This window comes from Pan troglodytes, chromosome 18 (assembly GCF_028858775.2).
Source record: "Pan troglodytes isolate AG18354 chromosome 18, NHGRI_mPanTro3-v2.0_pri, whole genome shotgun sequence".
Taxonomy (NCBI): domain Eukaryota; kingdom Metazoa; phylum Chordata; class Mammalia; order Primates; family Hominidae; genus Pan; species Pan troglodytes.
In genome coordinates this window covers 63,026,712-63,042,261 of record NC_072416.2, presented here as the reverse complement: position 1 = coordinate 63,042,261, position 15,550 = coordinate 63,026,712, and the positions used below count along the sequence as shown (strand labels likewise).

Below are 15,550 nucleotides of genomic sequence, written 5' to 3'. Positions count from 1 at the left end.
AATTTACTTCCTACATTTAGCTGGCTTCTAGGTCACTGCTTTTTATCACAACGTCCATATAATTTCCTTATGAACTTCAAACTCAAACAAATGACAAGAGTTGTGATTGTTTACTGGTTAAGAACATGGATTCTAGGGCCTGAAGCCACGGGTTCAAATCTCAGGTCTGGTATTTACTAGAAGCGTAAGTCTGCATAAGTTGTTTAATGTGTCTGGAACTCAGTTTCCTCATCCTTTAAGAGAAGAATATTCATGGCTCCTATTCATAAGGTTGTTATAGAAATTAATAGATGAGTTACTATTTGTAAAGCTTTTAGAACAGTAGCTAAGGAAAAGAACTTGCTACATAAATTTTCATTCTGAAAGTGAATATTTTTTTTTAAATTATGTCTTAAAATCAGTCTTATACATACCTAAGATTAACCATTAAAATAACTTTCTGTATCACATACAGTCATATAAGCATTTAAAATGGTGGACCATTGCTCTTAAAAGCAAATTGATTCAGTATTCTTTCCAAAAGAAGAAAAGAGATAATTTCACCTTTTTAACAGATTGAATGTTATTGTTTATTGATCATGTGGAAACTCTTAAATTCATTAGTATTAAGCTAGACATTTTTTATAAAAGAAAAAAGTTGTCATCTTGTTTCAGCACTTCTAGTGTTAGAAATAATTGTGCTTTGCAGCAAAATGGCAGCCAGGAGAAAAAGGTGAAGAAATATCAACTTTAATTAAACCCTTTCTTTCTAATACACTTCATGGCTTATATGCAAGAATAATTTATCACTCTGTGAATGAGCATTTAATACTTGGCATGGTGCAAGATGGGCAAGGATCTTGCCTCACCATATGCTGTTTTCTTTGTCTTTCTTTCTTCTTCTTGAGTTTCCACAGAGACAATGTCAAGTTTAGAGTTGAAATGTGAGATTCAAATCATATATTAAAATTTTATTGACGGCCTGCTTTGTGTTCAGGTGTCAGACATATAAATGTAAATAAGATATAATCCCATCCATTCAGAATTTTCCAGTCTAGTAAGGAGACACTGTATGAATCAGAAGAAATGCCCCTCACTAGCTCACTGAAACTCTAATCATGAATATGAAGCCACTTGAAGAAAATTTTACACAGGCTTCATTTTACAGAGTGAGACAGAGCCTCTGAGAGTAGAATCAATGAAGTTCCATGGCAAATTAGTGCCAGATTCTCCACCAAATCTTGAGTTTCATGACTTCTGCCCAGAAATCTTTCTGTTGTTTCATACGGCCTCATTTTAGCATCTAACCCGTCCTCTGGGGCCTTCTTTGTGCTCTTTCCACACAGTCGGTTTGGCTTTCTAGAAACAGCATCTGATGTATTATTAAAGTGCCTGAATGTAAGGATGAAGTTGTTAAATGATGATGCTGCCTTTTCCATCTTTCTCTCTCTCCCATGTAGCCTTTTACGTATCCCAAAGTGTCTGTTTACAACCAATATTAAGAGTTTCAAGTCCCCTATTCCTTGAATAAAGACTAACATAATACCATCCCAAAGTGTTATTGAGAAAAGTAACAGTCACCAGGCTTTAACTGCACATCTGTGGCCTCCCAGATACCACTTTGCCATATTACAAAGGAAACAGAAAGACTTGGGATGGCAAAGTCAAAGTTCATCAAAATGGAATGGATCTGTATCTACAAATTATAATTTCACCAATTCTTTTATTTTCTAGGTTGCTGAGGTCAGATGGCTATGGTATCCCAAGTAACTTATTTGTTCTCAATTCGCATCTTGGAGAAAGCACCTCATCATCCTCTTGGGGGCATCTCCATGTTCAAGGCATGGGTACCCTTAGAGTTCCACATGGCTGGGGAAGCCTCACAATTATAGTTGAAGGCGAGGAGGAGCAAGTCATATCTTACATGGATGGCAGCAGGAAAAGAGAGAGAGCTTGTGCAGGGAAACTCCCCTTTATAAACCTGTCAGATCTCCTGAGACTTATTTACTATCATGAGAACAGCATGGCAAAGACCTGCAACCATGATTCAATTGCCTCCCACTGGGTCCCTCCCACAACACATGTTGAATTCAAGATGAGATTTGGGTGGGGACACAGCTAAACCATATCAGACCTTGACCCATTATTTTTCCTGTAAATATTTCAGTAACCATCAGTGGTTTCTTGAGATCTTCCCCTATGTTGTGACACTCTGGGAAAAGAAGAAGGAACCTATTGCATGTCCAGTTCCCAACTCTGTGTTCAGGCCTGTATGGGTGCAACAATTCTTGTCATCCTCATTGTTCACATGAAAACATGGAGGTTCAGAGTGATTGATTGGCATGCCCAGAGTAACCCAGATTGTAAAATATGGAAGTGGTATTCTGATCCAGGTGCATCTGACCTCCAAGTCTATGTACCTTCCACTATGCCAAGATTCATGCTGTTTCCTTCTTGCTCCCTTTTTCCCTGAACCATTTCACCCAAACAAGACAGCAAAAAATTAGGTGATGACAGTGATTCCTACAATGCTCAGTAAGTTTTCCAGTTTCATTTAGACCCAGGTGCTGAAACAGAATGTTATCCTCAATATCAATGTATCATCCTCCTGCACAAGAACTTTCTCAGATTCCCTCACATTGGTGGTGAACTCATCTGATTCTCTCTCTGGAGTCTGGGTGGCACTCCAGAGACAGAAGGTGATTCTCCAGAAAACAAATGTGTGGTTCTAAGAGAGGAGAACAAGCAAGGGGAATTCCTTAGAGAAGAGTTAAGTTTTCAGCATGAGAAAGTCCAATGAAGAAGTCCAGAACCCAAGGCAGAAGTTAAGGACTGGCAATAAGAACCAGAGTGCTGGAGAGAGGACAAGAGTGACTGTGGCTCAGAAACCTGTGAGGAGTGTAGAAAGGTGAAAGGCATTACTGGCTTATCCTCACTGGTGTTGAGTAGCTGAGTCATGGCTGGGTGCTGGGAACATGACCTTGGGCTGGTTGGTTGGATATACTGTTTTGTTTTGTTTTCCTTCTCCTAGTTAGTGAAAGCTTGTAAAATATCCTTTCTGAGACTTCCAGGCTAAGCAAGGTAGGATCTTTGGCTTCGTGGATGGATCTTTGCCAGACAAAAGCAAATCTTCCTCCTTGAATTGACACTATACCCTTAACTGATTTACCAAAGAGACCTTAATCCATTATTTCTCCTGTAAATATTTCAGTAACCATCAATGGTTTCTTGGGATCTTCCCCTACATCCCTTCCCTAACAGGATCCATTGCCTGCCCGCCTTCTTCATTACTACCTCCAGGCATGCTGAACGTCTTGGAGCACACTGTGCTTTTGGATGTGATGTTCCTTCTGCATGGAATCCCACACTCTCCTTTCTTATTACAGCAACCTCACTAAAGGATTGAGTCCAGCCATCTGTCCTCTCCCTAAACTGAACCCCAGTGTGGATTATATGTTCCTCATCTGGACTCCTTTAATTCCCCGTTTTCTTATTACAAAATCATATCTAAGCACAATTTTGATCAATTATAACAGATAAATATGGAGTGCTTACTATGTACCAGGCATTGTGCTAAGAGACTTATATGCATTACTCAGTGAATCCCAGTGACAGCTTTGTACTGGGTACACTCTTATCCCCACTTCATAAATGAGCAAGCTGAGCTCAAAGCAGTCAGTGAGCTTCCCCAAAGCCCGTAGCTCCCACGTGATAAACTCATGCCCAGTCCTGAAAGCTTACTGAAAGGAATGGAAATGAAGTGGGGATTTGGCCTGCAGTTAATCCAACCTCTCTCTGCTTGCAGAAGCTAACTGGGGACGTGGGCAGCCCTGACGTGATGAGCTCAACCAGCAGAGACATTCCATCCCAAGAGAGGTCTGCGTGACACGTCGGGGAGGCCACCCTCAGCAAGACCACCGTACGGTTGGTGGAAGGGGTGACAGCTGCATTCTCCTGTGCCTACCACGTAACCAAAAATGAAGGAGAACTACTGTTTACAAGCCGCCCTGGTGTGCCTGGGCATGCTGTGCCACAGCCAGGCCTTTGCCCCAGAGCGGCGGGGGCACCTGCGGCCCTCCTTCCATGGGCACCATGAGAAGGGCAAGGAGGGGCAGGTGCTACAGCGCTCCAAGCGTGGCTGGGTCTGGAACCAGTTCTTCGTGATAGAGGAGTACACCGGGCCTGACCCCGTGCTTGTGGGCAGGGTAAGGCTGCCTTCCCTCAATCCTGAGCTTTCCAACCCACCATTGGAATAGTCGTCTGTGGCCAGAAAGAAGCAAAAGGCCCACAGGCATCTAAGAGAGAAAACACCAATGGCTTGAAGAGCCAGTAAAACCACCCAAATATTGTACATAATATGTTATTCCAGACTTTTTAAAAAAAATAATAGACTTATCCATGTTGAGAATACTTCTTAGGTTTTTCCATTTAATTTTAGGGAGTTATATCATAAAACTCATTTATCATATTATTTAGATATGGGGTCTCTCTCTGTTGCCCAGACTGGCATGCAGTAGTGTGATCATAGCTCACTGTAATCTCAAACTCCTGAGCTCAAGGGATCCTCCTGCTTTAGCCTCCTGAGTAGTTGGGACTATAGGTTCATGCCACCATGCCTGGCTAATTTGTATTTTATTTCATTTTTTTAGAGAAAAGGTCTTGCTGTGTTGCCCAGGTTGGCTTCAAACCTCTGACCTAAGTGATCCTCCCTCATCAGCCTCCCAAAGTGCTGGGACTGCAGGCCTGAGCCACTACTCCAGGCTCAAACTCCATTTTGAATGGCTGCATAATAGCCCATTAAATGCACATAGCCATAATTTATTTAACCATTTTCCAGCTGGAGGCATTTCCCTGACCACACCCTAATCCCAACTTGAATGCTCCTCCTTTGGACCCTTTATCATAGCTTTGCTTTTTGTATTCAGTGTATCTACTTATTAATCTGTCTACTTCACTAGACTTCAAGCTACATTGTGTCAAGGGCAGTGTCATCCTTGTGTACTCATGTCCTGATGCTAGACCCAGCTTTGAAGAGCTGAATGAATATGTATCAGAAGCTTGGGTGTGGTTTTATCCCTGTTTCCACAGGCATGGTAAAACCCAGTGAGATGACTTCCCATTCCAGGCTCTGTGGTCTCTGTGTATCTCTTCCAGAAAAGTGCAAGTGTAGAAAGAGGGTCCAAAATACAAATTCAAGAGAGTTTGGAAAATTACCTACCCACTAGCATTTGAGTAAAATGTACAGTTATCTTTCAGATGATAGTGACATTAAAACTGCAAAAAGATATGTGCGGCCAGCACAGTGGCTCACACCTGTAATCCTAGTTCTCTGGGAGGCTGAGGCAGGTGAATCACGGGATGTCAGGAGTTCAAGACCAGCCTGCCCAGTATGGTGAAACCCCGTCTCTACTAACAACACAAATATTAGCCAGGCGTGGTGGCGAGTGCCTGTAATCCCAACTACTCCAGAGGCTGAGGCAGGGGAATCACTTGAACATGGGAAGGAGTTGTTGCAGTAAGCCAAGATGTGCCACTGTACTCCAGCCTGGGAGACAGAGTGAGACTCTGTCTCAAAAAATGAATGAATAAATAAATAAATAAATAATAAAAAAGATGATTATTAACAATGCCAGTTAATATTAACAATATTAATAGTATTATTTATTACTAATGCCATTTTCTTATTTTTGTTAAAGTATTTTTATTATTTAAGTTTAAATTATTATTATGAGACAAAGGCCTCCATCTCAAAAAAAAAAAACAAAGATAGATCCTTAGATACATAAGAACTGAAATCCTATCATGTGGAGCGGCTGCCGTGCTAGGCAAAATGTAAACTAGATTAAGATAGCTCCTAACCTCAAAGAGGTCTAGTGGAAAAGAGACAGTTACCTAAGCAATTAAAAAAATAAAAATAAAAAAAGAAAATGAATAATAGAATAATGAGGACATTCAGTGTAAATGATTATGAATTTACATGGTAATATTTGGGAGGGATGTCAAAGGAAGGTTTCAAGGACAACATGGGAATAACCTGTAACCTAAAAGATGAACAAGAATTATCCAGTGGAAGGGAAAGGGGAAAGAGAATAGGTTTGAGGGGTTTCTGAACCCTACTGATTTCTACGAAGTTATCTTAATTGTTCTTTTACATGAGAACAGCACTTCCTGTTCACATAATTGACATACTTGAAGGAGATTCATGTTAGAATCTCAATGACATTGTGTAAGTTTGGAAAATTTTCTTCTTGAAGAGATGTACCAAAGGAATTTCATTCATTTATATCCCAAATGGAAATATGTGGAAGTTGACGTGAGAAATGGAAATGGAAATAATTGGCATATGGAATTCCCTAAGTAGAGGAGACGGGCTGTGTGCCAGAGAGGAAAAAGAGATTTCAGCCATGACAAGGGATGTGGAGCTTAAGTGTTGTGAAGGGCTGTGCATGAATCATTCTGAGATATGAATAGAACCTTCTGCTTTGGGGACTTTCTCAATGGGAAGCAGTGTGTGTGTTCAGATTGGGGGTTGCAGAAGAAACAGGATCTGGAGAGTCATTTCAGCATCTCTGGAGTAAGCAATTGTCATGCCTACTAGAAGAAAATATAGAAAAAAAAGAGGGGAAAGGAAAACTAGTATTATTCATGGTGTGTGACATTCAAAAGCTAGGCACATGAGAATGAATCTGATGTCCAGTTGGATAGGGGAAAAATAAATAAAGTGGTTGGTCCTGTGAATCTTTCTTTTGAAATGTGCTGAGACAGTTCCCTGGAAATAGGAGGGATGGAATAGATGGTTTATTTCCTAACAACCTTTGATTTGATGACATTCAAGGTTGAGTGCTTAAGATGCCCTGAAAAAGTGAAATTTGGTAAACCATGGACTTTCAGATTTCTTGTGGAAATACAGCCTGTGTCATGCTGTGCTATGCAGAGAGGGAAGCCATTCATCTTTGGAGTTAGGAATTGGCTGCGTATGCCTCAGCAACTGGATCCCTTGATAGCACTGAATGGTTTCTGAAACTGGGTTTTTGTTTTTTTTTTATGTGTGTGTGTGTCTGTGTGTGTGTGGAGCCTAGTAAGTATCCATGTCAGTTGTATAAATCATCTTTGTTAGACACAAAAAAGGGAAGTTATATCCTACTTTCCAACCTGAAAACAAAGTAGAAAAATAATAGGAAATGTTTTGTTAAATTTTTAGTTATTTGGCTGATCATGAAATAGATCCATTTAATTTTCAAGAAACTTGCCAAATTCACATGTAATATATGAAGGCCTCTAGAAAGATTCAATGTCTGGGCATTCCCATTAAAGTCAGCATTTATTTATACTTTCTTGTTCCTCATTTGTATGTCCTTGCCCTTAACTTCTGCCAGGTCTGCAGCAGGGTAAATAGAAGAACAAAGGTAAGCCTCCCCTAAGATGGCGGTGGGGGGCAGAAATTTTGCCTTCATTAAGGAAACTTGACTGAATGAAGATTGGGGCAATTCTGTTCATCCATCATAGGCCATCAAACAGCTTTGTATTTTACTGTCAAATGGACTTATTCATCAGAAATGTGTTAGCCATAATTTCACGACAACACATTGTTATGAATAACAAATGCTGAAGAAAAGTCTGTTTATTTTTTCCCCCTAGAAACAAAGAGGACTGAAAACAAAATGGTCTTTGCAATTCGTACCTACAGGTAACCCCCTGAGCTGAAATAATTGGGGTTTCACTGAAGTGCTGAAAATCAATTAGATATCTTTGGGGATATTGAAACAATACAAAATTTTTTAAAATCTATGTATTCAACCTTGCTTTATAAGCAAGGTCTCTAGGCCTTAGTCTCATAATAATAATCATGAGGTAAGGTCTCTAGGCCTTAGTCTCATAATAATAATTTAAATCAAAATAATAAAATACCAATTTTAACAAAAATATGAAAATGGCATTAGTAATAAATAATACTATTAATATTGTTAATATTAAATGGCATTGATAATAATCATAGTTTTTATTATTTTATTTAATTAATTAATTTATTTATTTTTGAGACAAAGTCTCACTCTGTCTGCCAGGCTGGAATACAGTGGTAAGATCTCAGCTTGCTGCAACCTCCGCCTCCTGGGTTCAAGCGATTCTCCTGCCTCAGCCTCCCAAGTAGCTGGGATTACAGGTGCAAGCTGTCATGCCTGGTTAATTTTTGTATTTCTTCTAGAGATGAGGTTTCAGCATCTTGGCCAGCATGTTGGCCAGGCTGGTCTCGAACCCCCGACCTCAAGTGATCTGCCTGCCTCAGCGTCCCAAAGTGCTGAGATTACAGGCATGAGCCAATGTGCCTGGCCTCTTTTTATTATTTTAAATGTCATTTGAATAAAGCTCTCTAGTTTACGAAGGGTTTTCTTATTTAGTAGGTAGAACCAAGGTCTTTTTCTCTACTTGACTGCTCTTGAAGCCCACTAGAACAGTAAAAATAATGCTTACTTTTTCCCACAAAGGGCAGAATGAGGACCAAGGAACTCGGATTAAAAGACAGCTGCAGAAATTGAGATTGAACAACAGGGCGGGGTGAGGAGTTTTTTTGCTACAGGAAAACCAGATGTGATTTTTGGGAGACTTTCATGTTTGAAAACACAGAGCAGAGTGAGGGCAGAACAGAAGATGATTGGTAGTTAAGAGACCTAGTTGATTTCTTGGACCTGACAAGTGTGAATTTAGGCAAATATCATCTTATCTCTAAGCTCTGTCAAAGAAGAAAAACTTGGGGATGTTTAAGATTCTTTCTGACACCTAAGAAATTGTATACATATCAACCCATGCCACTAGTCCTACCTACCTTTAGCATTAGAATGGACACTTCTTCCAGGCAGGCCACATCCCCAGATCCTCATACCCTGTGTACCGCAAAGCAGGTCTTCTGGAAAGGTCTGATCAGTTGAATTGTTTGTAGTAACAAAAGCCAGGAAACAAGCTAAGTGTTCTTTAGAAAGGACTGCTAAAAACAAACAACAAACAAACAAAAACATTGGCCAGGCATGGTGGCTCATGTGTGTAATCCCAGCACTTTGGGAGGCCAAGGCAGGCAGATCACTTGAGGTCAGGGGTTCGAGACCAGCCTGGGAAACATGGTAAAACCCTGTTTCTACTAAAAATACAAAAATGAGCTGGGTATGGTAGCATGTGCCTGTAATCCCAGCTACTTGGGAGGCTGATTTAGGAGAAATCGCTTGAACATGGGAGGCAGAGGCTGCAGTGAGCCGAGATCATGCCATTGCACTCCAGCCTGGTCAACAGAGTGAGACTCCACCTCAAAAAAAAAGAAAAACCCAAAACAAAAAATTTTTTAAAAAATAATAACCTCCATACAGTAGATGAGGAAGATCTATAGTTATAAATGTGGAATAGTCACCTGAATTTATTGTTAGAGGAAAAGGATGAAGTGAAGAATGATGTGTGTACTCTGGAACTTTATTGTATAACAATAAACTAGGGTACATATGTATCTGTGTAGATTTCCTTGCATATGCATAGAATAGAATATCTCTTATAGGATTCACAAGAAACTGGTTACAGTGATTGTCTCTGAACAGAGGAGAAAATGAAGGAATGGGAGTCAGAGCTGAGAGGAAGACTTACTTATTGCATGAATGTTTGCTTATATATTTTTAAAAATAAACATACATTTATTTCAAACTATTGACAGATACGTTTAGGTTTTTATATTTTGCATATGCGCATATATATGGAGAGAGGTGAAAGGAGAGCATGAATCTTAGAATTAAAAATATATATATTTGAACTCTGGCTTCACTGTTCTGCAGTGTGACCTTGGCCAAGGCTATGATATTCTCTAAGATTGCCTTTCTCCTGTTGTAAAATGGGGATGAGAACATCTCCCTTTCATGACGTGTATGTGCGCGCAGCAGATTGTTGCAATCACTTGTAAGTGAGTTTCCCCACTGCTTTCCTCATGGAATTAAAAATCTCAATTTCTCTTTTTTCCAGCTTCATTCAGATATTGACTCTGGTGATGGGAACATTAAATACATTCTCTCAGGGGAAGGAGCTGGAACCATTTTTGTGATTGATGACAAATCAGGGAACATTCATGCCACCAAGACGTTGGATCGAGAAGAGAGAGCCCAGTACACGTTGATGGCTCAGGCGGTGGACAGGGACACCAACCGGCCACTGGAGCCACCGTCGGAATTCATTGTCAAGGTCCAGGACATTAATGACAACCCTCCGGAGTTCCTGCACGAGACCTATCATGCCAACGTGCCTGAGAGGTCCAATGTGGGTGCGTACTGTGTGGGAGGCCTGCTCTGCTTCCAGGCCTGGTGTCTCTGTGGTGGGTGGGCTGAAGCCCGTTCTCCCAAATCAGGAAGTAGAGCTTCTTCTTTATCTTTTATGGCAAAATAACAAAAGGAACAAAAATTCTTTTGTTCCTCTGTAAAATGGGAATAACAATTTCTAGTCTTGTAGGAATAGAGATAATATACATCCAGTCGCTAGTGCGTATTGATGTCTAATAGGTAATGACAATGGTAATATCTGTTGCCTGTAGACACTGTGCTAATTAATGACTTACATGCACTATTTTATTTAGCTTTTGCAATGATTAATCTTTACAATGAGGTAATTCCAACTCACCGTATTTCACAGATAGGAAACCCATGCCAGAAACAAGCTAACTAATTTCTGTAGGGACATTTGAGCTATTAAATGGATCTAAAATGCACATTTAACCACAGCACTATGTCACTATGTTCAGAAGTACGTATATCTTTTCAACATGCTTGAAGACACATTAAGTTGCTAAAGGATAATTTTTTAAAGGATTTCTTCAAAGAATTAGCCACCTTCTGGCAATAGCCTTCTTTATAACATGCACATAATGAAACATTTGCATAATGTTTCTTTTGAGAAACATTCCTCATATTAAGAAAGGTTTGTCTTTCAAACAGTGAGTAGAACTGTTCTAATCAGGGAGTGAGTCTGCTTAAAAGAGTTTTAGAGCTCAAATGAATCAGGATCATTTTACAGATGAGAAAATCCAGCAAGTATAGGAATCAACCTACTTAAGAAAGATAGGTTTGACTCTAGAACGCTAAGATCCTTCCACTGTGCATACAGAGCTTTTTATGCCAGAAAATGGTATATTCCTTCTCCACCAGGAAAAGTCAAGTACTTATCAAAAGCCAGCCTGAACCGTTTCCCACCTTTGTCTCTTCCATTTTCCCTGCCCAGTCCTTCAGCCTCTTGGTGTTTAGCCTGTGTATTATAATGAGAAACAACAAATATCAAATAAATCCATATAGAGGAAACAGCAGTGTCAGCAACTGAGTGTCAAGGGTGGGGATGGGGTGGAAAGGCAAATCATCAAAATATATAATCCAGGAAAATTTTCATTATTCTCACCTTTGCGGGCTCATTGATGTTTAGGGATAAAATTCAGGCTTTTTTTTTTTTTTTAGTTTCAACTTTTATTTTAGATTCAGAGGGTACATGTGCAGGTTTGTTTATTTATTTATTTATTTATTTTGAGACAGAGTCTCCCTCTGTTACTCAGGCTGGAGTGCCGTAATGCCATCTCGGCTCACTACAACCGCTGTCTCCCGGCTTCAAGCAATTCTCCTACCTCAGCCTTCTGAGTAGCTGGGATTACAGGAGCGCGCCACCACGCCCGGCTAATTTCTTTGTATTTTTATTACGGACGGGGTTTCACATGTTGTTCAGGCTGGTCTTGAACTCCTGACCTCAAGTGATCCACCCACCTCAGCCTCCCAAAGTGCCGAGATTACAGACGTGAGCCACCGTGCCCGGCCCATGTGCAGGTTTATTGAGTGAATATACATGAATATACGGTGTAACACTGAGGTTTGTGGTATGAATGACCCCATCACTCAGGTAGTGAATAGAGTACCCAATAAATTTCGGCACTTGTCCTCTGGCTCCACTCTAGTAATCCTGTGTTTATTATTCCCACTGGGTAAACATTGGGTTCATTTATACCTCCAGTTATAAATGAAAGCATGTGGTATTTGGTTTTCTGTACCTGTGTCAATTTGCTCAGGATAATGGCCTCCAGCTGCATCCGTGTTGATGCAAAGGCATGACATTATTCATGCCACCATGCACAGTATTCCATGGTATATATATACCACATATTCTTTATCCAATCCACTGTCGATGGGCACCTTGGTTGACTCCATGTCTTCGCTATTGTGAATAGTGCTGCAATAAATATACAAGTGCAGGCGTTTTTCTTGTAGAACAATTTATTTTCCTTTGGGTCTATAAAGAGTAATGGGATTGCTGGGTTGAATTGTAATGCTTTTTTTTTTTTTTTTTTTCCTGAGACAGAGTCTCGCTCTGTTGCCCAGGCTGCAGTGCAGTGGCACGATCTCGGCTCACTGCAATCTCTGCCTCCTGGGTTCAAACGATTCTCCTGCCTCAGCCTCCTGAGTAGCTGGGATTACAGGCGCCTGCCACCACACTGGCTAATTTTTTTGTATTTTTAGTACACAGGGTTTTGCCATGTTGGCCAGGCTGATCTGGAACTCCAGACCTCAGGTGATCCGCTCACCTCGTCCTCCCAAAGTGCTAGGATTACAGGCATAAGCCACCGCGCCCAGCCTTGAATTGTAATTCTGTTTTATTTGAGACTTCTCCAAATTGCTTTTCAGAGTGAACTAATGTACATTCCAACCAGCAGTGTATATGTGTTCCCTTTTCTCCACATCCTCACCAGCATGTTATTTTTTGACTTTTTAATCATAGCTATTCTAACTAGTGGGAGATGGTATCTCATTATGGGTTTCATTTACATTTCTCTGATGTTTAATGACGACCAATTTTTTTATATTTGTAAGCCATTTGCATATCTTCTTTTGCTAAGTGTCCATCCATGTCTTTTGCCCACTTTTGCCCACATTGTTTTTTTACTTGTTGAATTGTTTAAATTCCTTATAGATTCTAGATACTAGACCTTTGTTGGGTTTGTAGTTTGTGAATATTTTCTCCCATTCTGTAGGTTGTCTCTTTACTCTGTTTATAGTTTCCCTTTGTTGTGCAGAAGCTCTTTAGTGTAATTAGGTCCTGCTTGTCAATTTTTATTTTTGTTGCAATTTCTTTTGAGGACCTAGTCATAAATTCTCTCCCAAGGCCAATGTCCAGAATGGTGTTTCCTGGGTTTTTTTCTCTAGGACATTTATAGTTTGAGGTCTTACATTTAAATCTTTAATTCATCTTGAGTTAATTTTTGTATATGGGGAAAGGTAGGGGTCCAGTTTCACTCTTCTGCATACGGCTAGCCAGCTATCCCAGCATTATTTATTGATTAAGGAGTACTTTCCTCATTGCTTAATTTTGTCAACTTTGTTGATGATCAGATGGCTGTGGGTGTGTGGCTTTATTTCTGGGTTCTCTATTCTGTTCCACTGGTCTATGTGTCTGTTTTTGCACCAGCAACATGCTATTTTGGTTACTGTAGCCTTGTAGTATAGCTTGAAGTTGGGTAAGGTGACTCTTCCAACTTTTTTCTTTTTGCTTAGGATTGCTTTGACTATTCGGGCTCTTTTTTGGTTCCATATGAGTCTTAGAACAGTTTTTTTTTTTTCTAATTCTGTGAAAAAATGATGTTGGTAGTTTGATAGAAATAGCATTGAATCAGTAGATTGCTTTGGGCAGTGTAGCCATTTTAATGATATCAAATGGGAAAACATTCTATGCTCATGGGTTGAAAGAATCAATATCATTGAAAGGATCAATATTCCATTTGTTTGTGTCATCTATGATTTCTTTCAGCAGTGTTTCGAAATTCTCCTTGTACAGATCATTTACCTCCTTGGTTAGATGTATTCCTAGGATTTTATTGTTTTGTGGCCCTTGTGAATCACACTGTATTCTTGATTTGGTCCTCAGCTTGAGTGTTATTGATGTATAGAAATGCCGTTGACTTTTGTACCTTGATTTTGTATTCTGAAGCTTCACTGAAGTTGTTGATCAGTTCTAAGAGCCTTTTGGCAGAGTCTTTAGAGTTTTCTAGGTATAGAATCATATCATTAGTGAAGAGAAATAATTTGACTTCTTCTTTTCCTATTTCGATGTCTTTTATTTCTTGCTCTTGCCTCATTGCTCTGATTAGGACTTCCAGTACTATGTTGAATAGGACTGGTGAGAGTGGGCATCCTTGTCTTATTCCTGCTCTGAAGGAGAATGCTTCCAGCTTTTGCTCATTCAGTGTGATGCTGGATGTGGCTTTGTCATGGATTGCTCTTATTATTTTGAGAACTCAGACATTGTATTATGGCATATGACAGTACAGTCGTTGTTGTCAGACAGTACTATGAATCATGGCTGTACTCCTAATCAGCCATACGAACCCAGGCAACCTATTATACCTTTCTAAGTTTTTATTTTGCCATCTATAAAATGAGGATAATATAAACTATGTTGAAGGTTAAATGAAATAGATGTGAAATACAAAACCATTGTAAAGGATGTAGCAGAGTTCTAGAAGGAAATTAAGCATTTAAAATTAATAATTTCCCTAGCCACACCATGATGGTATTTTCCTTTATAAATCTATCCTGCCTAGAATAGTGACGACAAATGGGAAGAGTTCCAAAGAGATTGTTTCTATGAAATAATGAATTATAGAAGAGTAACTAGAAAAAAGTGAGATGTACACCACACAAAAATCACTGACAATCCTATAAATTAAAGGTAGTGAGAGGCTGTGTAAACTGGCTCCCTTGCCTCCCACATAGAACCTTGCCCCTCTGCTGAAAATGTTACAGAAATAATTTGAGTTTTGTTGTGTGCTGGATTGGGGTTAGACTTTGGCAATTACCAACTTTGTGAAATAGATTACAAAGCTTCATATATCTCAAGTTCAATTTCTCACTAATACAGTAGATGTAAAAAATGCCCAGCAGAGGAATGCTGGCAAAATACATGGAATGTGCCCCCAGATCATGCTGGCACAGAGAAATTCGATAATTACTGGTTTTCTTCTTCCAGCTCCTCTCTCCCCACTCTGAAGCCCAACACGCCATGCCCCAGATACTTGCTATTTGTGACCAGCCAGGAACAAAGGTTGTTTTTAGGAAAAGCAGAACCCCATCTTTCTTCAATTTCCTGGTTTCCCTTCGTTCTGACCCGTGAATGCTTCCCTTACCTCTCACCAGATGTTTACTGGTGATTTCTGTTATATGGCTACCAGACCAGCTACAGGTGGGAAGATGCAATTTTCATGCCAGTAGGGAACAGCATTCTGCTCAGTATTTATGGCCATAAATTAATTAAATTGTAGAATTAGCAGCAATTTTATTACATGCAAAGCAACAATAAAATGATGTATTTATTGTTCTGCTACAGATGGAAGATTGCACTCTGTCCTTTCATGAAAGCAATTTATCGTTAATTATCATTTATTATACTCTGGGAAGATTTTAATGTAATTATTTGATATACTGAACATTTCAAGTGCATGAGTTGTAAGATATTTTTGCAATAATATTTATAATATTATTTTAATCACCAACCAATGTAGGATGTACTATAAATACAGAAAGTTCAT

The 15,550-nt window shown here is 39.6% G+C and overlaps 1 protein-coding gene across 3 annotated transcripts in view; it reads left to right on the top strand.

Moving 5' to 3' along the window:
* The first annotated feature begins 3,859 nt into the window (after positions 1 to 3,859).
* The window catches only part of CDH11 (cadherin 11), a 58,276-nt gene continuing 46,585 nt past the window's right edge, over positions 3,860 to 15,550 (top strand). For 2 of the 3 annotated variants that reach the window (XM_063797840.1, XM_054668448.2), the window contains exons 1-2: positions 3,861 to 4,184; positions 9,970 to 10,264. In XM_063797840.1, the coding sequence (XP_063653910.1) occupies positions 3,957 to 4,184; positions 9,970 to 10,264 (523 nt within the window). In that variant the 5' untranslated portion in view covers positions 3,861 to 3,956. Of the gene's footprint in view, positions 4,185 to 9,969; positions 10,265 to 15,550 lie in introns of all 3 variants that reach the window. The other variant, XM_009430929.5, reaches the window with a different exon arrangement.